The 19,664-nt window shown below is 43.1% G+C and overlaps 2 protein-coding genes across 2 annotated transcripts in view; one reads left to right on the forward strand and one right to left on the reverse strand.

Moving 5' to 3' along the window:
• Positions 1–263: 263 nt before the first annotated feature.
• Positions 264–9,655, forward strand: rnf32 (ring finger protein 32). Its single transcript, XM_064943733.1, has 6 exons — positions 264–432; positions 603–745; positions 3,401–3,558; positions 3,803–3,911; positions 7,836–8,003; positions 9,146–9,655. Exons 1-6 carry the CDS (start codon positions 351–353, stop codon positions 9,380–9,382), a joined length of 897 nt encoding a protein of 298 aa, XP_064799805.1. The 5' UTR covers positions 264–350; the 3' UTR covers positions 9,383–9,655.
• Positions 9,656–16,022: 6,367 nt separating this feature from the next.
• Positions 16,023–19,664, reverse strand: part of lmbr1 (limb development membrane protein 1) — a 52,785-nt gene continuing 49,143 nt past the window's right edge. The window contains exon 17 of the mRNA XM_064941885.1: positions 16,023–18,882. Coding sequence (XP_064797957.1) covers positions 18,797–18,882 — 86 coding nt within the window. The 3' untranslated portion in view covers positions 16,023–18,796. The remainder of the gene's footprint in view (positions 18,883–19,664) is intronic.

Here is a 19,664-nt window from a genome sequence, read left to right on the forward strand (position 1 = left end):
CAACCATAGACATTGATATGGTTATGAGTCTTCGAAGGGGCCACACGTAGCCTATTTGATTGCCATAAAGCAACAGAACGGATGCATGTCCCATTTGGCTAAATACCTTTTTCAACGTGTGTACATTTCCACAATCGAAGGTCAGATTTACTAAGTCAAACGTTCCTCTCATTTTACAGGGCTTGAACTCAAAAGCAACCAGTGGAAAGTTGGCAATCACCTCAGTTGCTCTTCAAGACCATATCGCACGAAACTTGCTGCTTCAGAATTTGTCACTGTGTGACCCTGTGAAGACAAGATGGTGCCGAAGAGCCGCCACTGAGACACACTGCAAACGAAACCATGGAACTATGAAACAGAAAGGGCCCCAGCAACACGATGGAGAGGAGAAAGAGTACGTGCTTGACCCAGCAGCTCCACCACTGACATTAGGTAAGCTAGCAATCAATCAAATGTATTCTTATAAAGCCTTGTTACATCAGCAGTTGGGAACTAGTTCAACAACACTTTGGGAACGAGGAGGTCTCATTGTGAGACCTGAGCTATTATGCATGACTTTTTTCATTTGTTGTTTGATATTGGGTTGTTGTCTGCCTCTCCAGCCCAGAAACTGGGTTTGGTGCAGTCCCCGGCCAGAAAACTGACGGTAGATGAATGGAGTCAGGTCAAGTCGAGGTCTATTCATGAAGGGGACTCCAAGCAGCCCTGTGTGATCTGCAGGGAGGAGTTTCGCTTACAGACTCAGGTATTCCTCTGTTCACAATACCTGGTGTTTATTCTCAAGTCAGTCAGAGGACTATTAAAAAAAAAACAAGTTTTCACCCCTCTAGGGCAGCCCACTCCCCTTCCCAAACACACTCTCTCCCCCTCCCTTAGGTCCCTGTGTGTTCTAATCTGTGTAGACAACTGTACAAATTTACCCATACTGCCTTGGAACTCAACTGTGACATGATGATGTAGCAATCAGTGTGTTCCTGTGAGGGTCGTTCAGTCTTTTACACCTTTCTGATCCCCTTTTAAGATGCCAATCTCCTGAAGAATGCGGGGTAGAATAGACAGCCTTACAAAGCACAGTTTCCATAGATGCACGTGTAAATATTAATTTGACTCGAGGGAAAAATGTTAATTATAGCCTGCTAACAAGGGAAAGGGACAAATGTGAATCTTTGTGGATTTGTTGATCTGTTTGACAAAAACATGTTAAATGGGTTTGTTATTAGTGAAACTGCAATGATTTGAAATGGTATTTTAAGAGGTTTAAGCCATTTTTGCAGGCCTAAATCATTTCAACATCAATTATGGCTGACTATGATTTCAGCTATTTAACACTTTACGAACACCAACCACAGACCATCCTTCCGTGGCCTCCAACTGCTTTTAAATGCCAGTAAAAACTAACCGTATGCTCTTCAACCGATTGCTGCCCGCACCCTCCCGCCCAACTTGCATCACTACTCTGGACGGTTCTGACTTAGAATATGTGGACAACTACAAATACCTAGGTGTCTGGTTAGGAGTAAACTCTCCTTCCAGACTCACATTAAGCCTCTCCAATCCAAAATTCAATCTAGAATTGGCTTCCTATTATTTTGCAACAAAGCCTCCTTCACTCATGCTGCCAAACATACCCTCGTAAAACGGACTATCCTACCAATCCTTGACTTTAGCTATGTAATTTACAAAATAGCCTCCAACACTCTACTCAGCAAAATGGATGTAGTCTATCACAGTGCCATCCGCTTTGTCACCAAAGCCCCATATACTACCCACCACTGCGACCTGTATGCTTTCGTTGGCTGGTCCTCACTACATATTCGTCACCAAACCCACTGGCTCCAGGCCATGTATAAGTCTTTGCTAGGTAAAGCCATAGCAACACCCACCCGTAGCACGCACTCCAGCAGGTATATTTCACTGCTCATCCCCAAAGCCAACACTTCCTTTGGCCGCCTTTCCTTCCAGTTCTCTGCTGCCAATGACTGGAAACGAATTGCAAAAATCACTGAAGCTGGAGTCATATCTCCCTCACTAACTTTAAGCACCAGCTGTCAGAGCAGCTCACAGATCACTGCACCTGTACATAGCCCATCTGTAAATATCCCATCCAACTACCTCATCCCCATACTGTATTTATTTATTTCTTGCTCTTTTGCACCCCAGTATTTCTATTCTCTACTTGCACATCATCATCTGCACATCTGTCATTCTAGTGTTAATGCTAAATTGTAATTATCTCGCCTCTATGGCCTATTTATTGCCTTACCTCCCTACTCTACATTTGCACACATTGTACATAGATTTTTCTATTGTGTTATTGACTACGTTTGTTTGTAACTGTTGTTGTTTTGTCGCACTGCTTTGCTTTATCTTGGCCAGGTCACAGTTGTAAATGAGAACTTGTTCAACTGGCTGAACTGGTTAAATAAAGGTGAAATAATAAATCAATAAAAAAATACTATAAAACAGTACCATGTAAAAACATTCAGAAGTGTCTCAAAAACGGTCTCTCGGTTTCCCAGTCCTCCATATTCAGCCTCTCTCTGTGAAGCTTGTAGCCTGTGGGGTAAAGCAGACTTTGCTTGCAAGAGCTAAAATTCACTCCAGTCTAATGGCTTGTCGAGCTCCTAGATATAGATTGTGCACTGCAGGGGGGCCTTTCACTGGTGATGGAGTATGTTGGTTGGGCCAAAAACAATGGGAAATCAATATGGCTCCCCATGCCCTGCAGAGCTTTGAGTACACTGGTTTGTGTGTGCCAATCACCATAGCTGGGGCTGCTGTCTCCTCTCTCCTTGTGAGTGCAGACGACAAAAGAGTCTGTGGGAGGTGGAGGAGAGGAGACTGCAGCCCCAGGTCCCAGCCCTCCCAGCATGGGCTCGCTGACTCCCACTGGCTCCTGAGCAAATAGTACACCACACACACACACGTTATGTTCTTCTATCCTCATGGGGACCTCACATTTATTTCTATTCAAAATCCTATTTTCCCTAACCATAACCCTAAACCCCTTACCCTAATTCTAATTGTAACCCTAAGCTTAAAATAGTCTTTGTCCTCATAGGGATGTGGGGACTTTTGAATAGAAGACCCCCACACACACCTCTCACAGGACTCACCAAAAACACTTAAGAGATGTTGAAAACCAATACATACACACCAGCATACCCAGGAGGCTCTGCATGCCACAATCATTTCAAAATGACAAGTCATTCAGTGAAATGCCAAGGGAATTTCAGAAGTATAAGGGGGACCGATTTAAAAACAAAAATGAAAAATCTAGGTAAGACTAAAGCTGATTTAATTAAAATAACTATATTTATATAAGTGATTATATAATGCATAAGTATACTGTATAATATTCAACAATCAACACTAATAATGATATTCATATTGTGTCTAGGTTTTGCTCTCCTGCTCCCATGTGTTTCACAGAGCCTGTCTGCAGGCCTTTGAGAGGTTTTCAGGCAGGAAGTGCTGTCCTATGTGCAGGAAGGAGCAGTATGAGACCAGAGTGATCCACGATGGAGCTCGCCTCTTCAAAGAGAGGTGTGCCATCAGGTAAACCTCTCCAGAGATTGGACTGCATGTTTCCTGGAATCAGATTAAACCTCGGCATGGACTAAAAAGCATACTCAATGGAGATTCCCCACTGAGAATGATTTTTAATCCAAGACTAATTTTAGGCCTAATCTAGATCCAGGAAAACCATACCTTATTGATCAAGTTACCATGTTCACCCTGTGTTAGGCCTGTATCCTTGCTGTTTTACCTACTTAAATGTTTTTCATATGGTCAATGATAGAATTCAAGCGTGTTGGCGTGGCTATGTTGTTCGGAAGTGGTACGGTCATATGAGGAAAACAGTTCCCCCAAAAGACAAACAGCTACGACGAAAATTCTTTGAGACAAAGGTAATTTTAACAACTGTGTCATTTTAGGAGTAGGGTTGAGGTCAATTCCTTTTCGATTCAGTCAATTCAGGAAGTAAAATGAAATTCTCAGAGATACATTTTTTGGGGGAATTTCAGTTGATTTCCTGAATGGAAAAGCAATTCAACCCAACCCTGATGAGGAGGGACTGATATGTGTATTATGTACACTGATTATGAAAGATGTAAACATCAAACCCCTGAGAAGGTTCCACATCATGTACAGTTGAAGTCTGAAGTTTACATACACCTTAGTCAAATACATTTAAACTCCGTTTTTCCCCTGTCTTAGGTCAGTTAGAATGTGAAATGTCAGTATAATTGTAGAGAGAATTATTTCTTTCAGCTTTTATTTCTTTCATCACATTCCCAGTGGGTCAGAAGTTTACATACACTGAATTACTATTTGGTAGCGTTGTCTTTTAAATTGTTTAACTTGGATCAAACGTTTCAGGTAGCCTTCCACAAGCTTCCCACAATAAGTTGGGTGAATTTTGTAACTGAGTCAGGTTTGTAGGCCTCCTTGCTCACACACACCTTTTCAGTTCTGCCCACAAATGTTCTATAGGATTGAGGTCAGGGCTTTGTGATGGCCACTCCAGTACCTTGACTCTGTTGTCCTTAAGCAATTTTGCCACAACTTTGGAAGTATGGTTGGGGTCATTGTCCATTTGGAACCAAGCTTTAACTTCCTGACTGATGTTTTTAGATGTTGCTTCAAAATATCCACATAATTGACCTACCTCATGATGCCATCTATTTTGTGAAGTTCACCAGTCCCTCCTGCAGCAAAGCACCCCCACAACATGATGGAGCCACCGCCGTGCTTCACGGTTGGGATGGTCTTCTTCGACTTACAAGCCTCCCCCTTTTTCCTCCAGACATAACAATGGTCATTATGGCCAAACAGTTATATTTATGTTTCATCAGACCAGAGGACATTTCTCCAAAAAGTACGATCTTTGTCCCCATGTGTAGTTGCAAACTGTAGTCTGGCATTGTTATGGCGGTTTTGGAACAGTGGCTTCTTCCTTGTGGAGCAGCCTTTCAGGGTATGTCGATATAGGACTCGTTTTACTGTGGATATAGATACTTTTGTACCTGTTTCCTCCAGCATCTTCACAAGTTCCTTTGCTGTTGTTCTGGAATTTATTTGCACTTTTTGCACTAAAGTACGTTAATCTCTAGGAGACCGAATGCATTTCCTTCCTGAGCGGTTGGATGGCTGCGGGGTCCCATGGTGTTTATACTTACATACTATTGTTTGTACAGATGAACGTTTTACCTTCAGGCGTTTGGAAATTGCTCCCAAGGATGAACCAGACTTGTCTACAATTTTTTTCTCTGAGGCCTTGGCTGATTTCTTTAGATTTTCCTATGATGTCAAGCAAAGAGGCACTGAGTTTGAAGGTAGACCTTGAAATACATCCACAGGTACACCTCCAATTGACTCAAATGATGTAAATTAGCCTATCAGAAGCTTCTAAAGCCATGACATCATTTTTTGGAATTTTCCAAGCTGTATAAAGGCACAGTCAACTTAATGTATATAAACTTCTGACCCACTGGAATTGTGATACAGTGAAAATAATCTGAAATAATCTGTCTAAACAATTGTTGGAAAAATGACTTGTCCTAAGACTTTCCAAAATTAGTTTAACAATACATTTGTGGAATGGTTGAAAAACGAGTTAATGACTTCAACATAAGTGTATGTAAACTTCTGACTTTAACTGTAGTTCTTCTACTTACTATATACTGAACAATGTCATGTAGCGTCAAAACATGTGCTCTTATCTGGCGAGTCGGTCCACTGGTGACTACCAGGTCACATTGCCGAGGCTTTCCCCACTCCTATAAGCTTTTGTCCCAAATGGCGCCCTTTTCCCCATAGTGCACTGCTTTTGACCAGAGGTAATAGGGTGTCATTTGGGATGCAAGTCTCCATTCTTCCTGAAACTCACCCTGCCAGACATTCCTCACCTATTTAGCAGTGGTGGACTTTAGGTTGCCGTGATTGACGGATCGACAGCAGATCTGATCCCAGGTCAGTGTGGAGTGGACACGGGCATCGGTGGAGGTGCAGGGTAGGGGAACCCAACTCTCTAAGCAGCTTCAGAGGGCCTTTGATGCCATGTGAATCATACACTGTTTGTAAACTAATTACGAAGAGTGTGTGTTTTGGTCAAACAGTCTGGACATTCCAGGGTCAACACAAAAGCAAGGGCCCACTGTGTGTTTGTCTGTGTGCTTGCACCCCCCTCGGAAAGAGGGGGTTGAGGGAGGGTGCATATTTGTGGCAGGTTCCCTGGTTGTCATTTGCACTGGCTTTCTTCACTGTCCCACTTAAGAACTAAAATATTCCACAGGATTTGACTTTGATCTGAGGACAGAATACACATTATAAAGGGGTTAGTGCTTTCAGCTTTGGCTGGCTGTTGGTGGGTTCCAGCAACAGGCCCCCATCCAATCGACACTAAGGCCTCTGCCTTCTCTAGTCTGTGGCTCCCTGGAAAAGGATAGATTGCCACCTAGTGAGACTGAAATCTCCCCCTCCACGGTGCTGACTTACCTCGGACTGTAGTGGCGATTTGCAGAGACACAGCTGAATAGTAAACGCGCTTGAAGCACATATACTGATTTTACTGGTGAATTTGTGTGAGCCTTGGGATGTCTAACAAATGCAGCCGGTTCCCTATATAGTGCACTGCTTTTGCATTGGGCTCTGGTAAAAAGTAGTGCACTGTATGGGAATAGGGTTCCATTTGGGACTCATCCTTGGTTAGGGGTCCATTCCATCACTAGCCTTTCTGATAGCTAATTCAAGAGATGCCACTCATGTCGCTCTATCTAGAGCTCTTTGTAATCAATCAGAGTGCTTCAGTGGGTTCAGAGAGACCGATATTACGAGTGACACCTTGATTACGCCCAACTTGTAATGTGCTCGGAGAGGTCAATGTCCTACCCACAATCCTCTTCTCTCATCCTCCATCTATAAACACTGCTTTAGCATGTCACGTAAACACGAGCAGCAATTTTATTGGTCTAATTAACTCTGTTGGAAAACATTAGCCCCATCCTGGTGATGACAGAGTAGGACTTCCTCCATCACATAGAGACAAGTTGAGTCCCAATGGCATCCTATTCTCTATGTAGTGCACTACTTTTGACCAGAGCCCTGTGGGCCCTGGTCAAAAGTATTGCACTACTTTGGGAATATGGTGTAATTTGGGAGTGTCAACGTGTCTGTCATCCTCACGGTAAAGCCACAGTTGCCCCCAGGCAGCAAAGCCTTTAAGATATTCTAGTTTTCAGTCTTATCAGGTGATTCCGATGACCAGCTTTCCATTTTTAGCTTTTTGAGGTCCGACCCTAAGTCAACACATTAAGGAGGATAACTGCTGACATCAAGATGGATTGCGGTGAGACAACGCCATTCCATCCCCCCATTCCTTTGTTCCCCTTGCTCTGTCCCTTTTCCTTGTCCTCTGCAGTGAGACAAGGCAAAGTTCACCAGGGCCCGTGTTGTTTGCCTTCACTGTGGAAAAGTCAGCCCATAAAACTTCATCTGAATGGCTAACAGTTGTTTAATTAGTGATAAAAGCCCAGCAATAAAGTACTTGGGATGTCACTGTGACAGGAGCGAGCTCGGTGGGGCAGCCTGAGGGATGGCCTTTGTGTGTGTGTACGTTTCCCAGCACCGGCTATCTTTTCACTGGTTTCCATACATTTTCCTTGTAAGTCTGAGACGTGTCAGTATCGATCTGGCCTGTTAAACAACTTGACTTTGTCAGCAGGCTTCAAGCATTACAATATAGCACCAATTACATCTGATAAAGAAACGGAACTCTATTTGGTGTCCTATTGAATGATTCCCCTTTGTGTAACTAAATTGTTTCCAATTAGTTGCAGGAGTTGAATGACAGCTTTGTCCAATACTGTCATATGGACGTAGAGGCTTTCCTGAACGATATCGACCAGTCGGTGTCATCAAGCAGAAGAGTGTTCCATCAGTTTGAGAGAGAGCACGTCTCGGAGCCGCAGGAAGACGACTGGCAGAAAATACAGGAAAAGGTTTGGAATAGGGTTGCAAAATTCCTGTAACATTCTCAGGCTTTCCGGAAATCTCCACGTAGGATTTCTGGACAACCTGAACATTTTGGGAATTGTGCAACCCTACTGTGGGGAGAAAAAAAACTCACCATACAAATACCACGGTGCACTATCAAAAAGACTCTCATGAAGTCCTAATCCTGGTCTAATTCTCCCTGTAGCCATGCCATTCATTCAACATGCTAATGCTTGTCCAGGAGAGGCTGTGCTGCAGCTGCTACACAAAGTCAAATCTCCTAGAAATGATCATTCACTTTTTTCCAAATGAATGAAGGAAATAATCCTCTGTGTTTACAAGAAAACAGAGCCAGTCTAATAATGCACGCCAACCCTTTCATCGTCCCGTCTGAGCCATCTGTACTGTGGTTCAAATTGAAAAGAGATCTAGATTTGCTGTTCCATAGGCTCTGTTGTACAGTATATAGGGCCTTTCAATGCCAGCCAATGGAGTTTCCCACAATCCCACGGGTTGAAAAGGGTGTTTTAAATAAATAAAAAATGATCGTGTTAAAAAGGTTGTGCGCAGGGCAACAGGTGTTGCTCAACCTCGACTCGCACGGAGAGAATCAAACAGTGAACTTGCGTGTTTATCGCACACGGTGCACCTTCCTGGTGAAGGTAAACACCATAAATGCCGCAAAGCTCATTATCAAGCGTTTAAGCCTTGAGCGCGTTGACCGTTTTCTGAATAAAGGAAGGAAGTTAATTATTGGTGGAGCTGCAGTAGATACCTGCCCCACAACGGTATCTCAGAGACACACGGCCAAACAATCAAACTTGTGTGACACGCTAAACCAGATAATGTCCATTGAACTTAAGATAAAGGGGTGTGTATGGAAGCTATTGTGAGAGAAGATAGCCAGATAAATGTCTGGTTGCAGGGTTGGGGTAAATTCAAGTCAATTCGGGAAGTAGATTGATTTCTATTCAACATTTTTCTCCTAGAGGCATTGAGGAAAATTGGAATTTCAGTTTCCTTCCGGAATTGAAATGGTATTGACCCCAACCCGATGTGGTAGTGTGGCGGTATTTTATTGAAGACAGCTTTTAGTTTTTGGAATACTGGTCCATCCCTACAGCCCTGTCTGTATCCACTGTCACAGGTCATCCAGAGAGATACACAGGACTGTCCCATCTGTCTCACCGCTCTGTGCAGCGCCAGACTAGAGACGGAGGCAGGGAGGACACTCGCCCCACACCCCAGCAACAGACGCACTGTGCTCCTGTCCTGCTCACACCTCTTCCACCAGCCCTGCCTGGAAGCCTTCGAAGCCTTCTGTGTGGAGGGCCGACCTACATGTCCTCTGTGCAGGTCTCCCTACCACAAAATACTGGTCTGACCTCAGAATAGTTGATATAGAACTTCATAATATGAAAGATAGTTGGATGTAAGTAAAACATACGCACTCCCCTACGTATGTATTTGGACAATGAAGCGAAAACTTTTAATTTGGCTCTGTAAGCCAGTATTTTGAATAAGATCTCTTATTTTTGTATTTATATACATGTTTCACTGTTTAGAAATTGAAGTACTTTGTGTCTAGTCCCCCCATTTGAAGGTGTCATAACTATTTGGACAAATTCACTTAGTGCATTAAAATGTCAAACCTTTAGTATTTGGTCGCATATTTCTAGAACGCAATGACATCAAGCTTGTGACTCTACCAACTTGTTTCAGATTATGGAATGTTATGAGTCACTTTTTGTAAATAAGAATAGAATGTTTCTACACTTCTACATTAATGTGGATGCTACCATGATTACGAATTAATCGTAAATAATGAGAAAGTTAGATGCATATAGTGGCTTCGCAAAGTATTCAGATCCCTTGACTTTCAACATTTTGTTAGGTTACAGCCTTATTCTAAAATGTATTAAATAAATAATCCTCAGCAATCTACACACAACACCCCATAATGATGAAGCAAAAAGTTTTTTTTTTAAATGTTTGCAAATTAACAGAAATACCGTATGTAAATAAGTATTCATACAAATAGTATTCATATAAGTATTTATACCTACCAGGTACCTCCCCAAAGCCTTAAACACGGGCACCCTCATAGATATCATCCTAACCAACTTGCCCTCTAAATACACCTCTGCTGTCTTCAACCAAGATCTCAGCGATCACTGCCTCATTGCCTGCATCCGTAATGGTTCAGCGGTCAAACGACCTCCACTCATCACTGTAAAACGCTCCCTGAAACACTTCAGCGAGCAGGCCTTTCTAATCGACCTGGCCGGGGTATCCTGGAAGGATATTGATCTCATCCCGTCAGTAGAGGATGCCTGGATATTTTAAAAAAATGCCTTCCTAACCATCTTAAATAAACGCCCCATTCAAGAAATTTAGAACCAGGAATAGATATAGCCCTTGGTTCTCCCCAGACCTGACTGCCCTTAACCAACACAAAAACATCCTATGGCGTTCTGCATTAGCATCGAACAGCCCCTGTGAAATGCAGCTGTTCAGGGAAGCAAGAAACCATTATACACAGGCAGTTAGAAAAGCCAAGGCTAGCTTTTTCAAGCAGAAATTTGCTTCCTGCAACACTAACTCAAAAAAGTTCTGGGACACTGTAAAGTCCATGGAGAATAAGAGCAGCTGCCCACTGCACTGAAGATAGGAAACACTGTCACCACTGATAAATCCACCATAATTGAGAATTTCAATAAGCATTTTTCTACGGCTGGCCATGCTTTCCACCTGGCTACTCCTACCCCGGTCAACAGCACTGCACCGCCCACAGCAACTCGCCCAAGCCTTCCCCATTTCTTCTTCTCCCAAATCCGTTCAGCTGATGTTCTGAAAGAGCTGCAAAATCTGGACCCCTACAAATCAGCCGGGCTAGACAATCTGGACCCTTTCTTTCTAAAATGATCTGCCGAAATTGTTGCCACCCCTATTACAAGCCTGTTCAACCTCTTTCGTGTCATCTGAGATTCCCAAAGATTGGAAAGCAGCTGCGGTCATCCCCGTCTTCAAAGGGGGGGACATTCTTGACCCAAACTGCTACAGACCTATATCTATCCTACCATGCCTTTCTAAGGTCTTCGAAAGCCAAGTCAACAAACAGATTACCGACCATTTAGAATCTCACCCTACCTTCTCTGCTATGCAATCTGGTTTCAGAGCTGGTCATGGGTGCACCTCAGCCACGCTCAAGGTCCTAAACGATATCTTAACCGCCATCGATAAGAAACATTACTGTGCAGCCGTGTTCATTGATCTGGCCAAGGCTTTCAACTCTGTCAATCACCACATCCTCATCGGCAGACTCGACAGCCTTGGTTTTTCAAATGATTGCCTCGCCTGGTTCACCAACTACTTCTCTGATCGAGTTCAGTGTGTCAAATCGGAGGGTCTGCTGTCCGGACCTCTGGCAGTCTATGGGGGTGCCACAGGGTTCAATTCTTGGACTGACTCTCTTCTCTGTATACATCAATGAAGTCGCTCTTGCTGCTGGTGAGTCTCTGATCCACCTCTACGCAGCCAACACCATTCTGTATACTTCTGGCCCTTCTTTGGACACTGTGTTAACAACTCTCCAGGCAAGCTTCAATGCCATACAACTCTCCTTCCGTGGCCTCCAATTGCTCTTCAATACAAGTAAAACTAAATGCATGCTCTTCAACCGATCGCTACCCGCATCTGCCCGCCTGTCCAACATCACTACTCTGGACGGCTCGGACTTAGAATACGTGGACAACTACAAATACTTAGGTGTCTGGTTAGACTGTAAACTCTCCTTCCAGACCCATATCAAATATCTCCAATCCAAAGTTAAATCTAGAATTGGCTTCCTATTTCGCAACAAAGCATCCTTCACTCATGCTGCCAAACATACCCTTGTAAAACTGACCATCCTACCAATCCTCGACTTTGGCGACGTCATTTACAAAATAGCCTCCAAAACCCTACTCAACAAATTGGATGCAGTCTATCACAGTGCAATCCATTTTGTCACCAAAGCCCCATATACTACCCACCATTGCGACCTGTACGCTCTCGTTGGCTGGCCCTCGCTTCATACTCGTCGCCAAACCCACTGGCTCCATGTCATCTACAAGACCCTGCTAGGTAAAGTCCCCCCTTATCTCAGCTCGCTGGTCACCATAGCATCTCCCACCTGTAGCACACGCTCCAACAGGTATATCTCTAGTCACCCCCAAAACCAATTCTTTCTTTGGCCGCCTCTCCTTCCAGTTCTCTGCTGCCAATGACTGGAACGAACTACAAAAAGCACTGAAACTGGAAACACTTATCTCCCTCACTAGCTTTAAGCACCAACTGTCAGAGCAGCTCACAGATTATTGCACCTGTACATAGCCCACCTATATTTTAGCCCAAACAACTACCTCTTTCCCTACTGTATTTTATTTATTTATTTTGCTCCTTTGCACCCCATTTGCGGACGACACAACAGTGGTAGGCTTGATTACCAACAACGACGAGACGTCCTACAGGGAGGAGGTGAGGGCCCTCAGAGTGTGGTGTCAGGAAAATAACCTCACACTCAACGTCAACAAAACTAAGGAGATGATTGTGGACTTCAGGAAACAGCAGAGGGAACACCCCCCTATCCACATTGATGGAACAGTAGTGGAAAAGGTAGTGAGTTTTAAGTTCCTCGGCATACACATCACAGACAAACTGAATTGGTCCACTCACACAGACAGCATCGTGAAGAAGGCGCAGCAGCGCCTCTTCAACCTCAGGAGGCTGAAGAAATTCGGCTTGTCACCAAAAGCACACAAACTTCTACAGATGCACAATCGAGAGCATCCTGGCGGGCTGTATCACCGCCTGGTACGGCAACTGCTCCGCCCTCAACCGCAAGGCTCTCCAGAGGGTAGTGAGGTCTGCACAACGCATCACCGGGGGCAAACTACCTGCCCTCCAGGACACCTACACCACCCGATGTTACAGGAAGGCCATAAAGATCATCAAGGACATCAACCACCCGAGCCACTGCCTGTTCACCCCGCTATCATCCAGAAGGCGAGGTCAGTACAGGTGCATCAAAGCTGGGACCGAGAGACTGAAAAACAGCTTCTATCTCAAGGCCATCAGACTGTTAAACAGCCACCACTAACATTGAGTGGCTGCTGCCAACACACTGACACTGACTCAACTCCAGCCACTTTAATAATGGGAATTGATGGGAAATGTAAATATATCACTAGCCACTTTAAACAATGCTACCTTATATAATGTTACTTACCCTACATTATTCATCTCATATGCATACGTATATACTGTACTCTATATCATCGACTGCATCCTTATGTAATACATGTATCACTAGCCACTAACTATGCCACTTTGCTTACATACTCATCTCATATGTATATACTGTACTCGATACCATCTACTGTATCTTGCCTATGCTGCTCTGTACCATCACTCATTCATATATCCTTATGTACATATTCTTTATCCCCTTACACTGTGTATAAGACAGTTTTGGAATTGTTAGTTAGATTACTTGTTGGTTATTACTGCATTGTCGGAACTAGAAGCACAAGCATTTCGCTACACCCGCATTAACATCTGCTAACCATGTGTATGTGACAAATAAAATTTGATTTATTTCTACTTTGCACATTCTTCCATTGCAAATCTACCATTCCAGTGTTTTACTTGCTATATTCTATTTACTTTGCCACCATAGCCTTTTTTGCCTTTACCTCCCTTATCTCACCTCATTTGCTCACATCGTATATAGACTTGTTTATGCTGTATTATTGACTGTATGTTTGTTTTACTCCATGTGTAACTCTGTGTCGTTGTGTGTCGAACTGCTTTGCTTTATCCTGGCCAGGTCGCAATTGTAAATGAGAACTTGTTCAACTTGCCTACCTGGTTAAATAAATAAATAATAAAAAAATTCAGACCCTTTGTGACTCTAAATTGAGCTCAGGTGCATCTTGGTTTCCATTGATCATCCTTGAGGTGTTTCTACAACTTTATTGGAGTCCACCTGTGGTAAAATCAATTGACTGGACATGATTTGGAAAGACACACACCTGTCTAAGGTCCCGCAAAAACCAAGCCATGAGGTCAAAGGAATAGTCCGTAGGGCTCCGAGGCAGGATTGTGTCGATTGGGACAGCTCTGGGGAAGAGTCGCAAAACATTTCTGCAGCATTGATGGTTCCCAAGAACACAGTGGCCTCCATGTTTAAATGGAAGAAGTTTGGAACCACCAAGACTCTTCCTAGAGCTGGCCGCCCAGCCAAACTGAGCAATCGGGGGAGAAGGGCATTGGTCAGGGAGGTGACCAAGAACCCGATGGTCACTCTGACAGAGCTCCTCTGTGGGGATGGGAGAACCTTCCAGAAGGACAATCATCTCTGCAGCACTCCACCAATCAGGCCTTTATTGTAGACTGGCCAGATGGAAGCCACTCCTCAGTAACAGGCACATGACAGCCCGCTTGAAGTTTGCCAAAAGCACTTAAGACACTCAGACCATGAGAAACAAGATTCTCTGGTCTGATGAAACCAAGACAGAACACTTTTGCCTGAATACCAAGCGCCACGTATAGAGAACCTGGCACCATCCCTAGGGTTAAGCATGGTGGTGGCAGTATCATGCTGTGGGGGATGTTTTTCAGCAGCAGGGACTGGGAGACTAGTCAGGAACGAGGCAAAGTACAAAGAGATCCTTGATGAAAACCTGCTTCAGAGTGCTCAGGACCTCAGACTGGGGTGAAGGTTCACCTTCCAACAGGACAACGATCCTAAGCACACAGCCAAGACAACACAGTAGTTGCTTTGGGACAAGTCCCTGAATGTCATTGAGTGGCCCAGCCAGAGACCGAACATGAACCCAATCTAACATTTCTGGAGAGACCTGAAACTAGACGGGGAGCGTTGCTGCACATCCAACCTGACAGAGCTTGAGAGGATCTGCAGAGAAGACTCTGCTGTAATCGCTGCCAAAGGTGCTTCAACAAAGTACTAAGTAAAGGGTCTGAATACTTGTGATAATTTTTTTATAAATTATTTCAAATGTAAACTAACTTGTTCCTTTGTCATTGTGTAGATTGATGGGGGAAAAAACTATCAATTTTAGAATAAGGCTGTAACGTATCAAAATGTGGAAAACGTCAAGGGATCTGAATACTTTCGGAAGGCACTAGATATACTCTAGAAAATGCTAACCTCTTGTTATTGTAATGGTTTAACGTTAGCATGTTTTGGGGGCATGATCTTTCTGCATCTACCTTTCTCACTCATGATTATCCTTAATCATGGTAACATGTAGAAGTATTCAGAATCACACTATTCTTATTTAGAATATGGGACCAAATACTAAACTTGACAATTTAACACAAAAGTGAGTTTGTCAATACTTATGACACCTTCAAAATGGAGGGACTAGATACATAGTGCATCAATTTCTAAATGGTAAAACGGGTATGAAAACACCCTCAATGTAACATTCTGTACTGTAGTATCATAAAACGGGTCCAAAATGCTGGAGTATCGAGTCAAATAAATTATATTTAAACATTTGAGAAATCGTATATAAATTTGTCAATGTTTAGATTGAGCTCTTCCAGCAGGTCATGTGGTTTTGCAGGCTGTAAATTACAGAAGGAAGGAAGGTTAATTAAAACAGGAAGTTATTCCTGTTGTTTAATGAACAGACTTTAAATGCATTCATCAAAGGATAAAGGCACAAAACAATTATCACTTTCAGGCATCCATACCAATAAAGTGCAATTCTTCCTCAAGTCTCAGTCCTCCAGAATACGGTGACTTGTCAGAAGTTCATAGACATACTGCCATGGTAAAAGCAAGCAAACTTGTGCCAAGTGTGATCTTATGTAAAAAAGAAGCCTGTGATGTACACCACAAATGCTGTTGAAGTTACAGATGAAAAAGCAATGTCAACTTAAACATGAGTTGTAAATGAAAACTTGTTCTCAACTTGCCTACCTGGTTAAATAAAAGGTGAAATAAATAAATAAAAAGTTCATTGTTTTATTTGCAAACAAACCAACAAACACAAATAGCCAAGAACATGGTAAAAAAAAAACACATTCATGTTAATTTGCAGGAAATTATATGCAGAGACACAAACTATAGCTACATCCAAAAATGTGAGAGGGGGCACGAAGTATGTGAGAATGGCTGGGGGGGTGTAGGTTAGAGAATTTAGAATTTTTCAAACATCAGTTTTTACTGCATTCTAGAGCCATAATCATGCTTTTTCTATATATCTAAGCATACCTCGAGCGGTCTGTATCCTCCTGGTTCATTTTTAAATGCAAGTCTCATTCAGTACACTAAGTTATTGCTTGCTTTTCTAAAATTTGCCAGCAGGCATACCAGCTCAGATAGTTAGACGAGCTAGCTACTCGAACTTTACGGATCGCTTTAAAATGGCTTTTTGGTGGCTAGTTATGTTGGTAACCTACTTCATGACATTTCTAGGTCTAGCAGTATTACAGAGAAACAACTAAACAGGACAAATCTGAGGGGGCACATGCCCCTGTGGGTATAACGCTTCTGATTAGCTACTCCACCTACAGTACAGGTCACGCTTCAACATTTCAAACCCTCGGCAAGTGAGGGAAAACTAAGGCAACCAAAACTGTTCCCTTGGGCTGGAACAGGCCCAGACCGTGTGCACCTCAAACTCATTGGAAAAGTATGATTGTAATCTTGTGCTTATGGTGTGCTCCCTCAACCAATAATATGCAGCGACAGCATAATTCCGTCTGGTTATGTTTGTCCCAAATGGCACTCTATTCCCTACATATTGCACTACTTTTGGGGATAGGGTGCCATTTGGGATAATTTGCTATTGACGATAATATTGTGACATTCAGTTCGACTGCCCCCAGCCTCTGGAACGTTCTCCCGGACCACCTGAAGGCACCACAGACTCTGGGCTCCTTTAAAACGGGTCTAAAGACCTTTCTCTTTAGGAAGGCTTTCTGTTGACAGCTGTGCTTGTAGTGTCAGCTGGGATCTTTGTCTCAGTGACCCGGTCTAGTTGCATTAAAATATGTATTTCGATTTTTTTATATTATGCACTTTGAGATTATTCTTCATAATGAACTTTACAAAATGTACAATAAAAAGGAGGTTCAACAAAGCTTAGTGCCCCGTGAATTACATTTAAAAAAGATGTTAAAATAGCATAGTAGTTATTTGGGGAGATCAAGCTTACCAACACACAACATTTTCAGAACATCCACCCACAGTACCAAACTTTGAAAGCAAAAAATAGACGTGTGGAACACTATAGTTTTCCCATCTCGAGAGTTATCGCAATCAACAGCAACTAAACAAGAGTCATTCAAATTGAGACAAAATAATGAACGCACAGTACAGAGTGGGCGACGCAAAATAAAATGAGCACATTGTGACACATTCACAACTGGCCTGAGACCACCAGAAAGATGTAAGGATGGGCTAGTTCCTCCCCATTCAGTCTGTGTCAATGGAGGAGACTGACTGATCTCTGGTGTGAACGGGTACTAAATGCACCAGCAAGCTCTGCAAAGAGGGAAGACGTGGTGATACACAGACGCCTGTGAGGACATGTAAAACGGCTAAAAGTGATATGCAAAATGAATAAGAATAATCAGTACTATTTTTTTTTAATGCAGGAGAGTTCAACATCAAGTAAGTCTATCAAATAATGCCCTCGTCTTTTCAAAATGTGTGGATATTTAAAAAAAAAAAAAAAAATGTCCACTTATCAAACCAGAAGCCATCCATACCAAATACTATACACCAGGGCTCGCCAACCCTTTTCCTGGAGAGTTACTGTCCTGTAGGTTTGTCTCCAACTCTAATCCATCACACCTGGTTACAACTGGGGTTGGAGCGAAAACCTACAGGTTAGCTCTTCGTGACCAGGGTTGGCGAGCCCTGCTATACATACGAGATACTGAATAAGGTGACTATGGGAGACCACCAAGTCTTTACATATTATACAGATATTCTATTGTGAATGCCCCATGGGCCACTGATACACGTCACATTTACTTCCTGATTCTCAAAAAAAGGAATTATCTTCTCATTATACTTGTGAGAAGGTGCTGTTTTTTCTCTCTCTCCAAATAACACACTGAGGTGCATTTTATAACCAAAATGGGTTTTAAAATTGGTGAAATGCACTGCATGGGCTCAGTAACTGTGGTGGAAATAGAACAGGTTGGAAACAGACAGACATTGAAATAGGACATAAGTGTAAAAATGGCTACTAGTCAGCGAGCATCTCTTCAGCCTCTGCATCAAAAGGTTACATTGCACCTCCGAGCCAATAGGGCATAGTGCAATTACGGGGGGGTGGGGGAGATAACAGATAAAAAAGTGATCAGGGAAGCACGGAACGCAAGAGGTTAGAGTGAGATGGGTAGAGGGTAGAATTCGGATGTATGAAAAGATTGAGGGGGGGGGGGGAGAAGGACATTAGTGCTGAGAGAAAGTCCCCCAGACATCGGCTGAGTGGCCCATGGTCAGAGTCACTGTTGAGGTCAACATCAACTGTTGTGATGATGCCAGCCTGTCAGGGGGCTCAAATGTGTCCCTGTCCAAGTCCTGCATCCATCGATCCAGGAGGAAGAGGATGGAATGTCACAAAGCTAAATTACTCTTCCCCTCAGCTCGCAGTGCCGTCAGACACTGTCGGTGTATACTAAGTCTCTTGCACAGACTCAATCCCAGTACTCTCAAAATCTCCCTTTGGCTGCCATGAGGCGTGTGTGTGTGTGTCGGTTGTCTCTTTCACAGAGTCTTCTGATGCCCGTTGGCCGCGATCTTCCCAGACTCAGGGTCTGTGGGGCTGTTTGACAGTTGTAATTTATCCAGACCTGGCCAGGAGGAGATAAGGGGCAGAAATGTCATTACAAGACACACACAGATGATGAATATGTAGATATATATATTTTTTAAACACTGCCTCCGTCATTTGACATTTCCGACATCAGACATCCTGGGCCTGTCACAACAAGCTTTAGAGACTTTCCCCCTTTGCCTCGTCATCTTCACATCAGTCCAAAGGCACAGTGGATTTTGATATCTATCTACCTGGCTGCAGACCCAGGCAGCCTTGGAACAGGTTATGAGTTATGACAAAAGCCGCCATCTCTCTATGACATATGATGTCATTTGGATTGATTATTACTGAAATGACCAAAAACCAAAAGGTTAAAACGTCTCGTCAGTGCAAATAACTATGGTAAAAATGACAGAGCATGCAATCATACAGCACTAATTCTGTTCCGTCAATCTGAGCACAAAGTGTATAATAATAATACAACTTTATTCATTTGGCACAATTCATACAGAGGCAGCAACTCAATGTGCTGTACATATAAAATAATACAAAATAGAGAAAGAAATGACAAACCAGTAAAGCTGCAAAAAAATACAAATACAAAAGTACAAACAGGATAGGACACGAGAATATTAATAGGATATTAAAATAAGACAAAGTCAACTAAATCTAAAATATCCAGACTAATTCAAAGCATGCTAAAAGGGTGAGTCTTAAGCCCGGTACAGATACCGTCATGTCTTGTCCTGGTAGTTGTGTTACTTGGCTTTACAACGACGTTCGCTTGATCTGAACGGTCTAGTTTTAGAACGTCTC

Source organism: Oncorhynchus masou, chromosome 28, assembly GCF_036934945.1.
Source record: "Oncorhynchus masou masou isolate Uvic2021 chromosome 28, UVic_Omas_1.1, whole genome shotgun sequence".
NCBI lineage: Eukaryota > Metazoa > Chordata > Actinopteri > Salmoniformes > Salmonidae > Oncorhynchus > Oncorhynchus masou.

What these genes read in the sequence shown, in the direction of transcription:
- rnf32 (XM_064943733.1), top strand. Translation starts at nt 351, where the DNA reads ATGAAACAGAAAGGGCCCCAGCAACACGATGGAGAGGAGAAAGAGTAC. An exon ending in AAAGAGAGGTGTGCCATCAG is followed by an intron (nt 3,559 to 3,802) that starts GTAAACCTCTCC and finishes GGTCAATGATAG; the next exon opens with AATTCAAGCGTGTTGGCGTG. An exon ending in GAAAATTCTTTGAGACAAAG is followed by an intron (nt 3,912 to 7,835) that starts GTAATTTTAACA and finishes GTTTCCAATTAG; the next exon opens with TTGCAGGAGTTGAATGACAG.